Source organism: Loxodonta africana, chromosome 1 (assembly GCF_030014295.1).
Source record: "Loxodonta africana isolate mLoxAfr1 chromosome 1, mLoxAfr1.hap2, whole genome shotgun sequence".
Classification (NCBI taxonomy): domain Eukaryota; kingdom Metazoa; phylum Chordata; class Mammalia; order Proboscidea; family Elephantidae; genus Loxodonta; species Loxodonta africana.
Window position 1 is genome coordinate 197,791,758 of NC_087342.1, and position 15,337 is coordinate 197,807,094.

The 15,337-nt window shown below is 38.4% G+C and overlaps 1 protein-coding gene across 14 annotated transcripts in view; it reads right to left on the reverse strand.

Annotated features, from left to right (window-relative positions):
* Positions 1-15,337, reverse strand: part of EPB41L2 (erythrocyte membrane protein band 4.1 like 2) — a 266,903-nt gene that overhangs the window by 70,440 nt on the left and 181,126 nt on the right. For all 14 annotated transcript variants that reach the window (XM_064290827.1, XM_064290860.1, XM_064290856.1 and 11 more), the window contains one exon: positions 4,311-4,353. In XM_064290827.1, the coding sequence (XP_064146897.1) occupies positions 4,311-4,353 (43 nt within the window). The remainder of the gene's footprint in view (positions 1-4,310; positions 4,354-15,337) is intronic.

Sequence of the window (15,337 nt, forward strand, 5' to 3'; positions counted from 1 at the left end):
GTAAGTTTCTAATAAAACAAACACATTTAAGGTGATATTTCCAATTATTAAAATCGTTAAAACGCACCAATACTGCCCATAGGCCTGAATCACAATTAAAATTTTAATTTATTTATATATTATTATTATAATTTTTACCTAGCTACAGAAAAAGCCCTTTTAACTAGCCAAAAGGTTGGCAGTTCAAACCCACCCAGAGGTGTCTCAGAAAACATGCCTGGCGATCTACTTCCAAAATCTCACAGCCTTGAAAACCTATGGAGCAGTTATACTCTGCAGATATGGGGCTGCCATGAGTCAGAACAAATGTGACAGCAACTAACAACAATAACAACTGTGGAAGAACAAAGTAGGAGGGCTCCTTTAAAACCGTACTTCTGGATGCTAAAACATATTATACAGCTACAGTAATCAAACAGCCTGGTACTGGTATAACAATAGACACAAAGACCAGTGGAACAGAATCGAGTGTAGAGAAATAAACTACACATCTATGGTCAACTGATTTTTGACAAGGGTGCTAAACCATTCAATGGGTAAAGAGGGGTCTCTTCAATAAATGGTGTTGGGAAAACTGGATTTCCACCTGCAGAAAAATTACACAGGATCCATTGCCTCACACCATACACAAAAACAAATTCAAAATGGAATTAAGGACCTATATGTGCAAACTAAAATCATAAAATTCTTAGAAGAAAATGCAGTGGGGGCAATGCTTTCAACAATGGATTACCTAATATAATAACAAAAGCAAAAGACAAAATAAATAAATCGTACCTCATAAAAATGAAAAACTTTTACTCATCAAAAGACTTTACCAAAAAAGTGCAAAGACAAGCTACGGACTGGGAGAAAATCTTCGGAAACCATACACTCAACTAGAATCTAATAACCAAAATACATATGAAATTTCAACAACTTAAGAAAAAAAAGACAACTCAATCATAAAATGGACAAAGGACTTGAATAGACCTCTCACCAAAGAGAACATTGAAATGGCCACCAAACACATGAAAAGATGGTCAACGTCACCAGCCATCAGAGATGCAAATCAAAACCACAAGAAAATACTATTAATACTATTTCACTCTCACTAGGATGGTTAAGACATGGAAAAAAAAAAAAAAAACCCAGAAAATAACAAATGTTAGTAAGGATGCAAGGGAACTGGAACCTTTAACCATTGCTGGTGGGAATGCAAAATGGTACAGCCATTGTGGAAAACAATGTGGAGGTTCCTCGAAAAACTAAAAACAGAACTACCATACCACCCAGCAACTCCACTCCTAAGTATATACCCAAAAGACTTGAAAGCAGACCCTCAAACAGAGACTTATACACATCAATGTTCACTGCAGCACTATTCACAATAGCCAGAAGATGGAAACAACCTAAATGCCCACCTGCAGACAAACAGATAAGCAAAATGTGGTACATATATACAATGGACTGCTACTTAACCAGGAGAAGAAACAAAGTCTTGATCCATGGTACAATATGCACAGAGCTTGAAGACGTTATGCTGAATGAAATCAGTCAGTCACAAAAGGACAAATATTGTATAACCTCGCTTACATGAAAAGGCAAATGCACAGAGAAAAAAATATATTAGTGGTTACCGGGGAAGGAGGGAGGGGGAAACAGAGGTGGTAACAGTGATGGACAGATTCCACTGATTGAGAGTAAAGTTGCACAGCCGATTATTGTAATTGCAGTCAACAAGTTGTATGCCTGCAAAAAATAATAAGTTGTACACCTGGCCAAAAAAAAAAAAAAAAGACTATGGCATATAAATATATTCCATACAACTTTTTACAGTTGAACTGGCAAAACAAAATTTAAAAAACTATGGAATATATGTATATTCCATAGTTTATTGAACTGTTTTACAGGGGTGTGTGTGTGCGTGTGCGGGTGCATTAGCTAACTGAAACTGAAAGGTCGGCAGTTAGAACTCACCAGCTGCTACGTAGAAGACCTGGGGACCTGCTCCTGTAAAGAGTATAGCCTAGGGTGGGACAGTTCTACCCTGTCATATATAGTGTGCGTGTGTGTATGTGTGTGGTCTTATTTTTGTACATATGAGGACATAAAGATTTTAAGGCAAATTTAAAACAGGGATATTAGATTGTTATCTGTCATAACTAACTCAAAAAAAGATTAATATTTACCTTTATTAATTGCCTATTAGCTGGAAAAAAACCAAAATCATAGCAGAGTCTAGGCTAAGATAAAACAAGCAGTTCTTTATTTAGCCCATTTTAACACTAGCAGAAAGAGACAGGTAAATACAACAGCTAAACTTCATTTCCTCAGCCTGCTTTCATGATCATGACAGCACAGGAACGTCATTTAAAGGCCTGCCTTCAAAAGTTTGAAAAAGTCAAATACTACTTATTACTGTTATCCCACTTGACAAACCACAAGTGAAAAGTCTAAAATAACTTCATGAATAATCAAAACATAGAAATGTAATTCAGAATCAGCAAGAATTCTGCCTTCCCAAAGTTAGGAATTCCCCATGACTTCGAAATGAATGGCACAAGAACCAAAACAAAACCATAGAAAACAACTCAATGGATTATTGAGCATCTTTCAGAGGTTATCCTGTTCTCTCAATGGATTGGGTCACTTGACAGATCAGGTTTCAGAGACAGTGTAAGAAACAAGCATCTCTATCTTTTTAAATTCATGCATTCATGCAGAGCATGTCACAACTGTGGAAGAGACAAAGGAAAAAGTTCCAAAACTTTCTGGTATAGTTCCTCTATAATGTGAGCATAATGTATCTCTGTCTACTTATTCCTTTTTCTTTTTCCTTTATGAAACAGAAATAACTGGGTGAAACACAAAGATAATGAGAGAGAGAAAACAAACAAGGGTGCAAGCACGGCTCGTACTAGTTTAAGGGGGCAAAGGAAGGAGGGAACCATGGGGAGCCAGGGAACATAGTCAAAGGTAGGGTCACCAACAAGTTTGCCTGGGATTGATCCAGTTTTATCCCAGGAAACTCCTTAGTTCCCGGCAAACCAAGAAAGTTGGTCACTCTGATCTGCGACATTAAAAAACAAAAATGAGTGTATAAGGAGAGGGAATGGGAAAAAATATTCTCAGAATAAAAATTAAAAAAAGAGAGAGAGAAGAGGAAGGGGGAAAAGGATGGAAACGCTACCAAAAATATTGTTAATTCAAAGGACAAAGAAATGTTGAGAAACTAAAATGAGAGACAGTAGATAGAAAAGAAGAGAAGGGAAAGTATAGATCTGTTCTAGTGCCTTGATGCTAGGAATAATAATTAGGAAAATGAAATCAACAGTACAAAGGGCATTTTGCAGCCTGGCACACGAGGATATGGTTTCTCCTCGGTCAGCTCTGAGGCCCAAAGTGCAGAAGGGTTGTTATGAATTTACCACCCTTCAGATGCTTGTCACCTTGTCTAAAAATTCCAGCTGCTCTTGGCTCCCCACCTTTTCTGCTTCAGTCATTCATAGACCCTGCCATGAATCAAGTGTCTAGATCCCTATCAGAAATTTCTCTGTGGTGATATTTCTTGCCACAGATTATCAGCCAGAGGCAAGGCAACCTCCAGAGGCAGAACCTGAAGAGGGAACTGAAGCTGGTGAGGAGTGTGTAACACTTGAGTCATTTTGGGATTCTACAAATGAGGACAAGTGGGAAACCAGAAGAGAGGGGCAAGCAAGCCTACCTACAAATCCAAACTCAAAGAACACATAAAGTGGCCTTGGACTGTTGAACAAATGTGAAGGCAGAGACCTCAGAGAACTGAAAAAATTGCTCTACACGCTTTTCACCGCCAGACTCCTCACTCCAGTACATCTACCAAACCGTATACGTGTATGTCTCTGGAGCCAGACATATGCTTACTAATTATTTATTCGTGTCCAAAATATGGAGGCAAAAGCGATAGTAACAGGTCTACCTAAAGTAAAATATTCATAAAAAGTGAAATTTACAGAAAAGCAGCTCTTCCTTCTTTTCTCAGAATAAAAAAAAAGGTCACCTATGTTACTTCATAGGTAGACATTGTGAGGGAATGTTTAGGATTGTGACTCTAGAACCTCCTGATCAACAGGAGTCCCCAAAGAAACGTACAAAATAAAGTCATGATTCTATACAAGAATGACTAGCATTCTTAACTTATAATATAAATGCAAAATAGAAATGTTCATTCTATCACAATCTTAGCACTTATTCTATTTAGTCTACATTTGTATGAATTTTATTAAAGATGGAAATTGATGAATGTAAAGATTAACTTAACTTCAAAGTATGCTTATTTAAATACTCACTTCGCAGCTGTCTCTTTATTTCTTTTGCAGGATCTAGCCAGTTCTGTAGAGGGTAAAACAAAACAAAACAAAAAAAGGTTATTTAACCTATAAGACACACTCCAGAGTCCTAATCAGTACAGTTTATATTCACATGTAAATATATTTTAATAAAGTCCTATTCAAAGCAGGTTTCAGCTATTAATTAGAATTCCACTAGGCTAAGTTTTGATTTTTTAAATCTGTGTGTGTTGTGTTTTATAAATAAAATATTCAAACACTTTTAAGGTTGGTCTCCTGGGCCTCACTCTCTTGGATCTGAAATCAAACATTTATCCAAATTATGAGACATAACATGCCTACACATAGATTTTTCTGTGGTAGAATTCTCAGCACAGCCCCTAAACATCCATCTCTGAGTATGCACCAAGATTTGTACACTATTTACTGAACATCTACTAGTATACCAGGCAGCATAGACAATGAAATAAGAAATAAGAGCTCAGTCTTATTTAAGTGGCTCATACTTATCAAGGGTAAAATGTAAATTGGAAACTACTGGCTAAAAACATACAAACCCCCAATCAGATACAAGTATCTCCTCTACTAATGGCAACCCCTCCTCCTTCTTAAGCCTTCTGTTTCCCTGCTATATAAAAAAAAAAAAATTTTTTTTTTTTTTTATAAGAGGACTTAACTTCATAAGTCATTCAGATTGGAGCTGCCATTTTCCTTCCTAGCCTTTCTTTTTTAACTTCATTCCAACCTGGAAGTCAAACATAATCATAAAGTCTCCCTTTCACTTCTGCCCTAATTTTTGTTCTTTGAAAAAGCTACCATGAAAAAAAGTTTTGCTTTTTTTTTTCCCTAGGAAACCATTATATCATCTTAAAGCAAAAAAGACCACGTTGGAACCACGAGGTTCAAACCACATAAGGGCATTAAATATTTGTCATAAAAGCTATACGCAAAAAGCCCATGCCCCCTCCCCCCATATGTGTAATACATATATATGTATGTATGTTATATATGTATATATGTGTATGTGTGTATACATATGCATACACGGATTTTTTTTTTTTTATATGTCTCCCAACCTATCCTCAAGCCCTCCATGTGTCTGTCAGTTTCTCATACTGTGGGGGCTTGTGTGTTGCTGTGGTGCTGGAAGCTATGCCACCAGTATTCAGATACCAGCAGGGTCACCCAAGGAGGACAAACTCCAGCTGAGCTTCCAGACTAAGACAGACTAGGAAGAACGACCCGGCAGTCTACTTCTGAAAAGCATTAGCCAGTGAAAACCTTATGAATAGCAGCGGAACACTGTCTGATACAGTGCTGGAAGATGAGCCCCCCAGGTTGGAAGGCACTCAAAAGATGACTGGGGAAGAGTTGCCTCCTCAAAGTAGAGTCGACCTTAATGACGTGGATGGAGTATAGCTTTCGGGACCTTCATTTGCTGATGTGGCATGACTCAAAATGAGAAGAAACAGCTGCAAACATCCATGAATAATCAGAATCCAGAATGTACGATGTATGAATCTAGGAACGTTGGAAATCATCAAAAATGAAATGGAATGTAATCGTCAAATCCTAGGCATTAGTGAGCTAAAACGGACTAGTACTGGACATTTTGAATCGGACAATCATATAGTTTACTATGCTGGGAATGACAATATGAAGGGGAATGGTGTTGCATTCATCATCAAAAAGAGCATTTCAAGATCTATCCTGAAGTACAATGCTGTCAGTGAGAGGATAATATCCATATGCCTACAAGGAAGACCAGTAAATACAACTATTATTCAACTTTATCCACCAACGACTAGGGCCAAAGATGAAGAACTAGAAGATTTTTATCAGCTGCTGCAGTCTGAAATTGATCAAACATGCAATCAAGATGCACTGATAATTACTGGTGATTGGAATGTGAAAGTTGGAAACAAAGAAGGATCAGTAGCTGGAAAATATGGCCTTGGTGACAGAAACAATGCTGGAGAGCGAATGATAGAATTTTGCAAGACCAACAATTTCTTCACTGCAAATACCTTCTTTCACCAACATAAACGGCGACTTTTTTTATACACATGGACTTCACCAGATGGAACACGAAGAAATCAAATTGACTACATCTGCGGAAAGACACCACAGAAAAGCTCAATATCGTCAGTCAGAACAAGGCCAGGGGCCCACTGTGGAACAGACCATGAATTGCTCATATTCAAGTTCAAGCTGAAACTGAAGAAAATCAGAGGACGTCCATGAGAGCCAAAATATGACCTTGAGTATATCCCACCTGAATTTAGAGACCATATTAAGAATAGATTTGACACATTGAACATGAGTGACCGAAGACGAGACGAGTTGTGGAATGACATCAAGGACATCATCCATGAAGCAAGCAAGTGGTCATTGAAAAGACAGGAACGAAAGAAAAGACCAAGGTGGATATCAGAGGAGACTCTGAAACTTGCTCTATAACGTCGAGCAGCTAAAGCAAAAGGAAGAATTGATGAAGTAAAAGAAATGAACAGAAGATTTCAAAGGGTGGCTCAAGAAGACAAAGTATTATAATGACATGTGCAAAGAGCTGGAGACGGAAAACCAAAAGGAAAGAACATGTTCGGTGTTTGTCAAGCTGAAAGAACTGAAGAAAAAAATTCAAGCCTCCAGTTGCAATAGTGAAGGATTCCATGGGGAAAATATTAAATGACACAGAAGCATCAAAAGAAGATGGAAGGAATAGACACAGTCATTGTATCAAAAAGAATAAGTCGATGTTCAACCATATAAAGAGGTGGCATATGATCAGGAACCGATGGTACTGAAGGAAGAAGTCCAAGCTGCTCTGAAGGCACTGGCAAAAAACAAGGTTCCAGGAATTGATGGAATATCAATTGAGATGTTTCAACAAACAGATGCAGCGCTGGAGGCGCTCACTCGTCTATGCCAAAAAATATGGAAGACAGCTTCCTGGCCAACTGACTGGAAGACATCCATATTTATGTCTATTCCCAAGAAAGGTGATCCAACCGAATGTGGGAATTATAGAACAATATCATTAATATCAAATACAAGCAAAACTTTGCTGAAGATCATTCAAAAACGGCTGCAGCAGTATATTGACAGGGAACTGCTGGAAATTCAGGCCGGTTTCAGAAGAAGATGTGGAAACTGGGATATCATTGCTGATGTCAGATGGATCCTGGCTGAAAGCAGAAAATACCAGAAGGATGTATACCTGTGTTTTATTGACTGTGCAAAGGCATTCGACTGTGTGGATCGTAACAAATTATGGATAACATTGCGAACAATGGGAATTCCAGAACACTTAATTGCGCTCATGAGGAACCTGTACATAGATCAAGAGGCAGTTGTTCGTACATAACAAGGGGTGACTGATTGGTTTAAAGTCAGGAAAGGTGTGCGTCAGGGTTGTATTCTTTCACCAAACCTATTCAATCTGTATGCTGAGCAAATAATCTGAGAAGCTGGACTATATGAAGAAGTACAGGGCATCAGGATTGGAGGAAGACTCATTAACAACTTGCATTATGCAGATGACACAACCTTGCTTGCTGAAAGTGAAGAGGACTTGAAGCACTTACTAATGAAGATCAAAGACCACAGCCTTCAGTATGGATTGCACCTCAACATAAGGAAAACAAAATTCCTCACAACTGGACCAATAAGCAACATCATGATAAACAGAGAAAAGACTGAAGTTGTCAAGGATTTCATCTTACTTGGATCCACAATCAACAGCCATGGAAGCAAGTCAAGAAATCAAAAGACACATTGCATTGGGCAAATCTGCTGCAAAGGACCTCTTTAAAGTGGTGAAGAGCAAAGATGTCACCCTGAAGACTAACGTGCACCTGAACCAAGCCATGGTTATTTTCAATTGCATCTTATGCATGTGAAAGCTGGACAATGAATAAGAAAGACCGAAGAAGAGTTAACGCCTTTGAATTGTGGTGTGGGTGAAGAATATTGAATATACCGTGGACCAAAGAATGATCAGATCTGCCTTGGAAGAAGTGCAGCCAGGATGCTCCTTAGAGGCAAGGATGGCAAGCCTGGGTCTTACATATTTTGGCTGTGTTGTCAGGAGGGATGAGTCCCTGGAGAAGGACATCATGCTTTGCAGAGTACAGGGACAGCGGAAAAGAGGAAGACCCTCAACAAGGTGTACTGACACAGTGGCTGCAACAATGAGCTCAAGCATAACAATGATTGTAAGGATGGCACAGGAGCGGGCAGTGTTTCGTTCTGTCGTGCGTAGGGTTGCTGTGAGTCAGAACCGACTCAACGGCACCTAACAACAACATCCTCAAGCCCTGGTGGTGCAGTGATTAAGAGCTCGGCTGTTAACCAAAAGGTCGGCAGTTTGAATCTACTAGCCACTCCCTGGAAACCTTATGAGGCAGTTCTATTGCCCTATAGGGTCACTATGAGTTGGAATCGATTCAATGGCAACAGTTTTGGGTTTTGGTTTTATCCTCAAGCCATTATGAAAGTTCACTTAGCTTTACCCTTACTAATATAGGACAAGGATAAGTTCATTTTTTGAGATACAGTAAACTGATTCAAAGAACTAACTTCAAAATAAATGAATTTTACTTAATCTAACAAGTATCCGAAACAATCTTATACTTGTGCTTAAACAGAATTTTATTCAGACATATACAGCGAATAGTTAAAACACTTGTGCAGAAAACATTAATAACTTACTGTCTTAAAAATATACTGAGATGATATAATAGATCATTAACTTACAGTATTAAAAAAGTAATAACAGGATACTTTTTTTTTTTTGAAAGCCGAGCTGCATGGACCCCTGTGGATTTCACTGCACATTCATGGTCTGCACTCAGCGCAGCAAGGGTCCAAGGTGTGCGTGGCTCTGCTCTAAGACTAGTTATATTCATGCCTCTCAATAAAGAACCTCCAGAGCCTGGTCTAGTTTTATATCACTAGCATCCCAGCTGCATGGGCTACTGATGTGAAGGACCAGTAGGACCCGCTAATGGTACCTTGAGTGCTGTGTTAGTGAGCCATTCCAATTCTCCCCTCAGAAAAGACCCTGGCATTCAGCTTCCCCACCCTGAAGCTGCTGCCCATGAAACAGCTGGCTCACAAATGACCAGCTATCATGAGTGCACAAGAATGAGAAAAGCATATCATTCAGCTTCTAGCCCTCACCATTCCGAGAAACAGCCCATAGAATTCACCAGACTGTCAGAGGAGGGTCAGAACTGTGGCATTTTTATCCTAGGATTTAACAACCACAGCAAGAAAAGCTCAATCAGAGACTAAGGGTCTCAAACCGAAGATGAAAGGAAAAAAAATCCCTCAGAACATTAACACAGAGAAAGAAGAGCATGGAGGGGAAACTGCTGGTCACAAAGGCCCAGAAACACCCATCCGAATCTCCAGTTTTACAAGTGTGACAGTTGATATAGATGCCTGCTACAAAGGGCAACCAAAGGCCTCCTCTCTGCACAAAGAGGAGGATGGTTGAAGCAATATCATCTTCTGCCACCTCCAAAGAACAATCATGTATCCCAGCCATTCAGCTCTTCCACCATGCTTGGTGGACAGATAAACAACATCACAATAAATGGAGAAAACGCTGAAGTCGTAAATGATTTTCATTTTACTTGGATCAACAATCACCATCCATAGAAGGAGCAGTCAAAAACTCAAACAACATTCATTGGGCAAATCTGCTGCAAAAGACCTCTTTAAAATCTTAAAGAAGCAAAGATATCATTTTAATAACTTACGTGTGCCTGACGCAAGCCATGGTCTTTTCAATCATCTTATATGCATGCAAAAGTTGGACAATGAAAAAGGAAGACCAAAGAAGAACTGATGCATTCAAACTGTGGTGTTGCTGAAGAATACTGAATACACCATAGTCTGCCAGCAAAACAAACAAATCAGTCATAGAAGTAATAACAACCAGAATGCTCCTTAGGAGCAAGGATGGCAAGACTTTGTCTCGCTTTCCATGAACACATCCTCAGGAAAGGTCAATAGCTAGAAAAGGACATCACATTTAGTAGAGGGTCAGGAAAAATGAGGGAAACGCTTCATGAGATGGACTGACACAACAGTCACAACAATGGCCTCAAATATTATCATGAAGATGGCACAGGACTAGACAATGTTTACTTCTGTTAAAGTCACCATGAGTGGAAGCCAACTCAAGGGCCACTTAACAGCAACAGTGCTCGACAGTGTTTGGCAACCCATAAGTACTAAAATAATACCTGCCAATTGGCACCTCCTTGTTGCTTGATATCTTCAATGGCCACAGATTATTTTTATTAGATTTGTTTTTATTTGATTAATTAACGTTAATGAGTCTTTAGATCACGGCAGATACAATTTTACTAAGGCTATAAATTTATAAGTAAAAATTTAAAAATTAGTATGATTTTTAAAAGAAATATGATGCAAGATGTTAATAGGAGAAATGATATGCAGGGGAGGTGGGTACTTTCTGCACAATTTTTCTGTAAATCTAAAACTGCTCTAAAAAGAAAGTCTACTAAGAAGAAAATATATTACCTGCATTATCACTTACAAATAAACACTAAACAAATTCTTAAAGTAATTAAAATAAACTTCTTAATTTCATGACATCAAAAGCCCCTATAATTCTCTCTGCAACCTCAAGAAAACAAAATCTTAACTGCTAGATCAGTGCTTTGTAAACTTTAAAGGTATATATAAATCACCTGAAGAGCTAGTCAAACTGTAGATTCAAATTCAGCAGACCTGTGGTGAGGACCCGAAATTCTTCATTTCTAACAGGCTTCTAGGTAGTACCAGTGATGCTGGGTCCTTGGACCACCCTTTGAGTAGCATAGCCCTACATCGCTTTCTATGTTGCAACGCCTGTCTTTTGTGAAAGTCAAATGTAAAACCAAACCCACTGCCGTCAAGTCGATTTTGACTCGTGGGGACCCCATAGGACAGAGTAGAACTGCCCCATAGAGATTCCAAGGCTGTACACCTTCAAAGAAACAGACTGCCACATCTTTCTCCCACAGAGCGGCTGGTGGGTTCAAAACGCTGATATTTCAGTTTGCGGCCAAGCATTGTAACCACTGCACTAACAGGGCTCCCTAAGTCAAATGTAAGTAGACATTTTTCAAGCCCTTTAAATTGGCTTATCAGGGAGACACTCAACCTTCACTGGGTAAACATACTACTCACCGACAGCTTCCTACAGAAAGCCCTAGCAGGGCACTACTTCCATATTCCCATATCTAAGTATTAAGGTTGATAAGCACCAGTATCTTTCTTTGAACTCCTATTCACCACATTCGGCAACTGCACCAAAGAATGCCAAGACCGGCTATGTAGGCCACTTGCTAACGACTTTCACCTGAGCAACTACAGTCATCAACCAGCAGTATCCTATCAGCAGTCTGAGTGTGTGGCTGTCTACTGCAGGGCCCTGAAGACATTACCCAGATAACAGCTCAAGACACAGTCACAAAAATTCATCTTCTTCTTCCTTCCCTCCCCCCAAAAAATTCTGTATTGTCTAATTCTCTGCAGGGCTGGACCCTAAGATCCTAGCATTACAAGTTTTTCAAAATGCCTAGTCATGCCTTCCGCACTCATTTTTGGTGCTTGCCAATTTGGTCGGGTAGGAGAAATTAAGAAATTCAACCCAGCCTAGGATGTGATACCAAATGTTAAAAGTATAAAAGTAGTTCTGTCTAAAATCAGCATTTTCCCTTAGGAATGTATAGCACTGAAACAGATCCCTTTAATATAATTTGCCTAAATTAGGTCTAACAGAACTTTGACCTAAAAGAACTCTACCATAATGCCGGTGTTAGCAGAAAAGTTACAGGCCTTCTAGTTATAATGAAACATTCACTCACTATACATCTGGGAGAATGTGATTCAAGTCCTCATTTAACTAAATCCATAGTATTATAAGGTTTAATTGGACTAAATACAGAATTTTGTTAAAGAATATTTTATATATGATTAACCGTTTAATATTTGAGTCTTTAGGTCTAGTTTCTGGGGGAAATGGTCTGGCTATCTAGACACTTTAATTAATTTTCATAAAGTTAGCGTAGCTGTGGATATCAGCTACACTTCTAACAGGCTCCTCTTTTCAATATGGCTTGCAGCAAAATGACATTATAATCCCTGGGCCAATGCCAAACCCTATTAACATCAAAAATTCAAGGCAATATTTTTCCCTTTAAAGAGAGTCCAAAACTCTTAATGATGGTTTCATGCAGACAGGAATACAAGAACTATATGGGCTTGGAATTCCATATATAAAAGAGTAACATGTTGCTTAATTCCACATATCTTTAACAACATTTTCCACAGTAAAGTTTACTTAAGAGTTCTCAGAGACATTAAAAAGTTATAACACTAACAATGACAGATTTTCATACTGGAAGGTAATTGAAAGGCTTCCAATTTAGTGTCTCAACCATAAGAGACACAATACTATGCTAACATCAAGAGAAAGTTAAGATTCTCTCTCCATGGAAAATTTTCATACCAAATAACTGTGGCGGCTTTGCTTTACCTTCACTTTACAACATATTGAAAGGATAAGTGACCGTAATTTCTGTAAGTACAGATAATACTCAGAATGAAAAAGAAAGCAGCTTACATTCCTGTATCCTAAAAAATATCCTATTTAAACTGCATGGGTTTCAAACAAAGCAGGACTAATTAAGCTAAGTTAGGAGAATAATAATAGTTTTCTCTGGAAAAAATAGGACACCACACAAATCTATATTTGAAGTTCTAATAGTTCTTTTGTCTAGATATCTTGACGATTGGATTTTCTCTATGTAAGTATGAGAGAATAAAATTTTATACAATATAAAATTTATGAAAGCAAATTAAATTATATATATGAATGATTAAATACACTGCTAATCACATTTGAGTATTTGTTTTCTGAAAAGTGAATGTCTCAGAAAGGACATCCTACTTTTCATTTCCCCAAAGTTCTAGAGTTCAAGTCTAGATATAGTGTGTGCCTAATTTTGTGGGCATTTTCAGCTTATATTTCAAAAGGGAAGCTACAATGTAAAATATGGTATTATGACTTCCTTATTTAGCATTATCTTTCATCAGTGAGAATCCTATTGAAAACCCATCCAAACCTATCCTTATCTTAGTATTTTCTGCCTTAATGACCTTAAGCTCTCCTTAACTTCAGCCATCACCTTCCATGGCCAAGCTCTGAGTCTTATCACACGGAGTTCTCCACCTCATTAGACATCATCATCCTATTCTCAGATCCAATCACTTCCTTTCCTAAATTTTCTACCCATTTATTCCTAACTGTATTGGCTATTCAACTTCTTTGCATTTACATCCCTTGGCCACAGCCATTTTTTCTCCCAGATAGTCATTCAATTTCAGCTTTAATTATTTTCCTTCCTATAATTCTGCAAGTAATCACTTTCATGACCACCTCATGAGCACCTCCACTTTTCTCAATACTTTGTCCTCTCACCACAACCACTATGAACATATCCAACTGAGATCTCTCTAATAACTAATTTTTCAATTATTATCTCCAGACTTTTGATGGCAATTAGAGAAAAACACATATATATTCTGTTGCCCCCACAATTTTATGATTCCCAATCTCAGCTGTATATCAATAGCTATTCACATACTGTCGTTGGGTGGCTGCCTCTCTTGGTCACCACTGCTACCCTAGATTAAGCAAATAATTTTACCCTTTATTTCAGAGATTTTAGGCTGCACTTTGCTCAACTCAGATTTGTTTACAACTGTACCACTCCTTATCTCTTGCTACCTACAGACTCGGGATGAGGCTGCACTCTTTATTCAAGAATAAGCCTCTTTATGATTCTAGAACCTTCCATCATCATCACTCTCCTCTCTCTTCAACCTCATTCTCTCTTAGGGCTTCCCCATAGCCAAAGTCAAAATTATCCCCATCTAAACAAATCAGTTAACCACAAAGCCTTCAGTAAACTCTGCATTGTCCAATATGATAGCCACCAGTTACATGAGGCTATTTAAATTTAAATTAGTTACAATTAAATCAAATTTAAATTTACATCCTTGATCACACTAGCCACATTTCAAGTGATCAACAGCTACATGTGGCTACTGGCCATCTTACTGAGCAGTGTAGGCTTAGAATATTTCCATCATTGCAGAAGGTTCTATTAGACAGCTCCAGTCTATACCTTCTAGCTATCACCCTCTCATCTGTCCTTCTCTTCATAGCCACATTTCTTTAAATAATAATTTATATATTGTTGTTGTTAAGTGCCGTCGAGTTGACTCCGACTCATGGTGACCCTATGTACAACAGTACAAAGCATTGCCCAGCCCTGTACCATCCGCACAATCGTTGTTATGCTTGGGTCCATTGTTGCAGCCACTGTGTCAACCCACTTCATTGAGAGTCTTCCTCTTGTTCACTGACCTTCTTCTTCACCAAGCATAATGTCCTTCTTCAGGGATTGATCCCCCCTGACAACATGTCTAACGTACCTGAGCCAAAGTCTCATCGTCCCTGATTCTAAGGAGCATTATGGCTATACTTCCTTCAAGACAGATTTGTTCGTTCTTTTGGCATTCCATGGTATATTCAATATTCTTTGCCAACACAATAATTCAAAGGCATCGTTTCTTCGATCTTCCTTATTCATTGTCCAGTTTTCACATGCATATGAGGCAACCGAAAACACCATGGATTTGGGTCAGTTGCACCTTAGTCTTCAAGGTGACATCTCTGCTTTTTAATACTTTAAAGAGATCTTTTACAGCAGATTTGCCCAATGCAATGCGTCTTTTGATTTCTTGACTGCTGCTTCCATAGGTGTTGACTGTGGGTCCAAGTAAAATGAAATCCTTGACAAATTCAACATTCTTTCCATTTATCATGATGTTGCTCACTGGTCCAGTTGTGAAGATTTTTGTTTTCTTTTTGTTAAGGTGTAATTCACACTGAAGGCTGTGGTCTTTAATCTTCATCAGTAAGTGCTTCAAGTCCT